Source organism: Charadrius vociferus, unplaced genomic scaffold, assembly GCF_000708025.1.
Source record: "Charadrius vociferus isolate BGI_N301 unplaced genomic scaffold, ASM70802v2 scaffold2466, whole genome shotgun sequence".
Classification (NCBI taxonomy): Eukaryota; Metazoa; Chordata; class Aves; order Charadriiformes; family Charadriidae; genus Charadrius; species Charadrius vociferus.
The window spans coordinates 3,201-5,948 of record NW_009648714.1 but is presented as its reverse complement, the minus strand read 5'-3'; the positions used below and the strand labels follow the sequence as shown (position 1 = coordinate 5,948).

General features: G+C 61.4%; 1 protein-coding gene across 1 annotated transcript; it reads right to left on the bottom strand.

Moving 5' to 3' along the window:
- Positions 1-1,793: 1,793 nt before the first annotated feature.
- Positions 1,794-2,690, bottom strand: ZBTB22 (zinc finger and BTB domain containing 22; the record flags this gene model as incomplete). Its single annotated transcript, XM_009886665.1, has 2 exons — positions 2,270-2,690; positions 1,794-2,212 (listed from the first exon to the last, which is right to left on the bottom strand). Coding segments are annotated over exons 1-2 (840 nt in total), but the record flags the coding sequence as incomplete, so codon positions are not given.
- Between the last annotated feature and the right edge of the window lie 58 nt (positions 2,691-2,748).

Below are 2,748 nucleotides of genomic sequence, written 5' to 3'. Positions count from 1 at the left end.
GCCCAGCTGTGATGGGACCCAAACATCTGGGGAGGATGGGACCCAGGTGTCCAGGTGTGATGGGACCGGGGTGCTCAGGTGGGATGGGAACCAGATGTTCAGGGGGACAGGGACCAAGCGCCCAGGTGTGATGGGGCCCAAACATCTGGGCAGGATGGGATGAGACCCAAACCTCTGGGTGCGATGGGACCCAGCTGTCCAGCTGTGATGGAACCCAGTTGTCCAGGCGTGACAGGACCCAAGATGTCCAGCAGGACAAGAACCAAGCACCCAGGTGTGATGGGACCCAAACATCTGGGTGTGATGGCACCCATCTGTCCAGGCACGATGGGACCCAGTTGTCCAGATGTGATGGAACCCAGTTGCCCAGGAGGACAAGAACCAAGCACCCAGGTGTGATGGGACCCAAACATCTGGGTGTGATGGCACCCAGTTGTCCAGCTGTGATGGGACCCAAGTGCCCAGGTGTGATGGGACCCCAACATCTGGGTGTGTTGGCACCCAGTTGTCCAGGCATAGTGGGATCCAGTTGCCCAGGCGTGATGGGACCCAGTTGCCCAGCAGGACAAGACCCAAGCGCCCAGGTGTGATGGGACCCAAACATCTGGGCGTGATGGAACCCAAACATCTGGGCGTGATGGCACCCAGTTGTCCAGCTATGATGGCATCCAGCTGTCCAGGCATGATGGGAACCAGTTGTCCAGATGTGAGGGGACCCAAGATGTCCAGCAGGACAAGGACCAAGCATCCAAGTGTGATGGGACCCAAACATCTGGGTGTGATGGCACCCAGTTGTCCAGGCATGATGGGACCCAGTTGTCCAGCAGGACAAGACCCAAGCGCCCAGGTGTGATGGGACCCAAACATCTGGGTGTGATGGGATGGAACCCAATCCTCCAGGCGTGATGGGACCCCGTTGCCCAGGAGGACAAGACCCAAGCGCCCAGATGTGACGGGACCCAAACATCTGGGTGTGATGGCACCCATCTGTCCAGGCATGATGGGACCCAGTTGTCCAGATGTGATGGAACCCAAGCGCCCAGGTGTGATGGGACCCAAACATCTGGGTGTGATGGCACCCATCTGTCCAGGCACGATGGGACCCAGTTGTCCAGATGTGATGGAACCCAGTTGCCCAGGAGGACAAGAACCAAGCACCCAGGTGTGATGGGACCCAAACATCTGGGTGTGATGGCACCCATCTGTCCAGGCACGATGGGACCCAGTTGTCCAGATGTGATGGAACCCAGTTGCCCAGGAGGACAAGAACCAAGCACCCAGGTGTGATGGGACCCAAACATCTGGGTGTGATGGCACCCATCTGTCCAGGCACGATGGGACCCAGTTGTCCAGATGTGATGGAACCCAGTTGCCCAGGAGGACAAGAACCAAGCACCCAGGTGTGATGGGACCCAAACATCTGGGTGTGATGGCACCCATCTGTCCAGGCACGATGGGACCCAGTTGTCCAGATGTGATGGAACCCAGTTGCCCAGGAGGACAAGAACCAAGCACCCAGGTGTGATGGGACCCAAACATCTGGGTGTGATGGCACCCATCTGTCCAGGCACGATGGGACCCAGTTGTCCAGATGTGATGGAACCCAGTTGCCCAGGAGGACAAGAACCAAGCACCCAGGTGTGATGGGACCCAAACATCTGGGTGTGATGGCACCCATCTGTCCAGGCACGATGGGACCCAGTTGTCCAGATGTGATGGAACCCAGTTGCCCAGGAGGACAAGAACCAAGCACCCAGGTGTGATGGGACCCAAACATCTGGGTGTGATGGCACCCATCTGTCCAGGCACGATGGGACCCAGTTGTCCAGATGTGATGGAACCCAGTGAGGGGGGACCACGGCGGCGGTGGCACAGCCTCGAGGAGGTCCATCCGTCCGGGCGGGTCCTTCCACGGGGTCCTCGTCCTCCTCGCAGGTGAGGACCAGGTCCTCCTGAAGCCACTCCTGTTTGACGTAGACCCACTGCTTCTGGGGGACGATGCTGGGTTGGACGTAGAGGGGCCGTCGGGCGCCGTCCCCGTCCTCGCTGCCTTCCTCCCCCTCCAGCAGGTCCCCCGTCCCCCCTTTGCCCACCTCCTCGGGGACCCCCCGCGGGGCGTATTTGGGGGGGTCGTTCCCCTCGGCGGCGTCGCGGGGGCTGAAGTAGTTGCTGCTGCTGGGGGACTGGTTGTCACTGGTGCGACTGGAGTGGGCGCGTAAGGAGGAGGAGGAAGAGGAAGAGGTGGAAGAGGAAGAAGAAGAGGAAGGACCCGGCAGCGCCGGGGCGGCTCGGCCTTCCTTGAGGAGTTCGGTGCACTTGTCCACGATGTGCCACATCTGGAGGACGCTGCCCACCGTCAAGAAGTTGACGATCTCCTCGGGGGCCATGGAGAGGCGGCCGGTGTAGGCCGAGCCCAGGACGGTTTCGAAGGCGCCGGGATCCATGACGCTGGGCAGGACGATGGAGGTCATGTTCTTGAGGAGGACCTGGTCGTGGAAGTAAGGGGAAGAAGCGGCCAAGACGGCGCGGTGGGCGCGGAAGACCCGGCCCTGCACGTGGATGGAGATGTCGCAGAGTTTCCCCTCCACCCGCTGTTGGTTGAGGTTGGCCAACAACGCGCTGGTGATCTCCGGGAAGTCGATGTGGACCAGACCGCCGCCACCGCCGCCGCCGCCGCACGAGGCCTCCATGGCACCGCCCCGGCGGCGACGCTCCTGGGGAGGGGGCGGTTAGATGGGGGGGGACCCA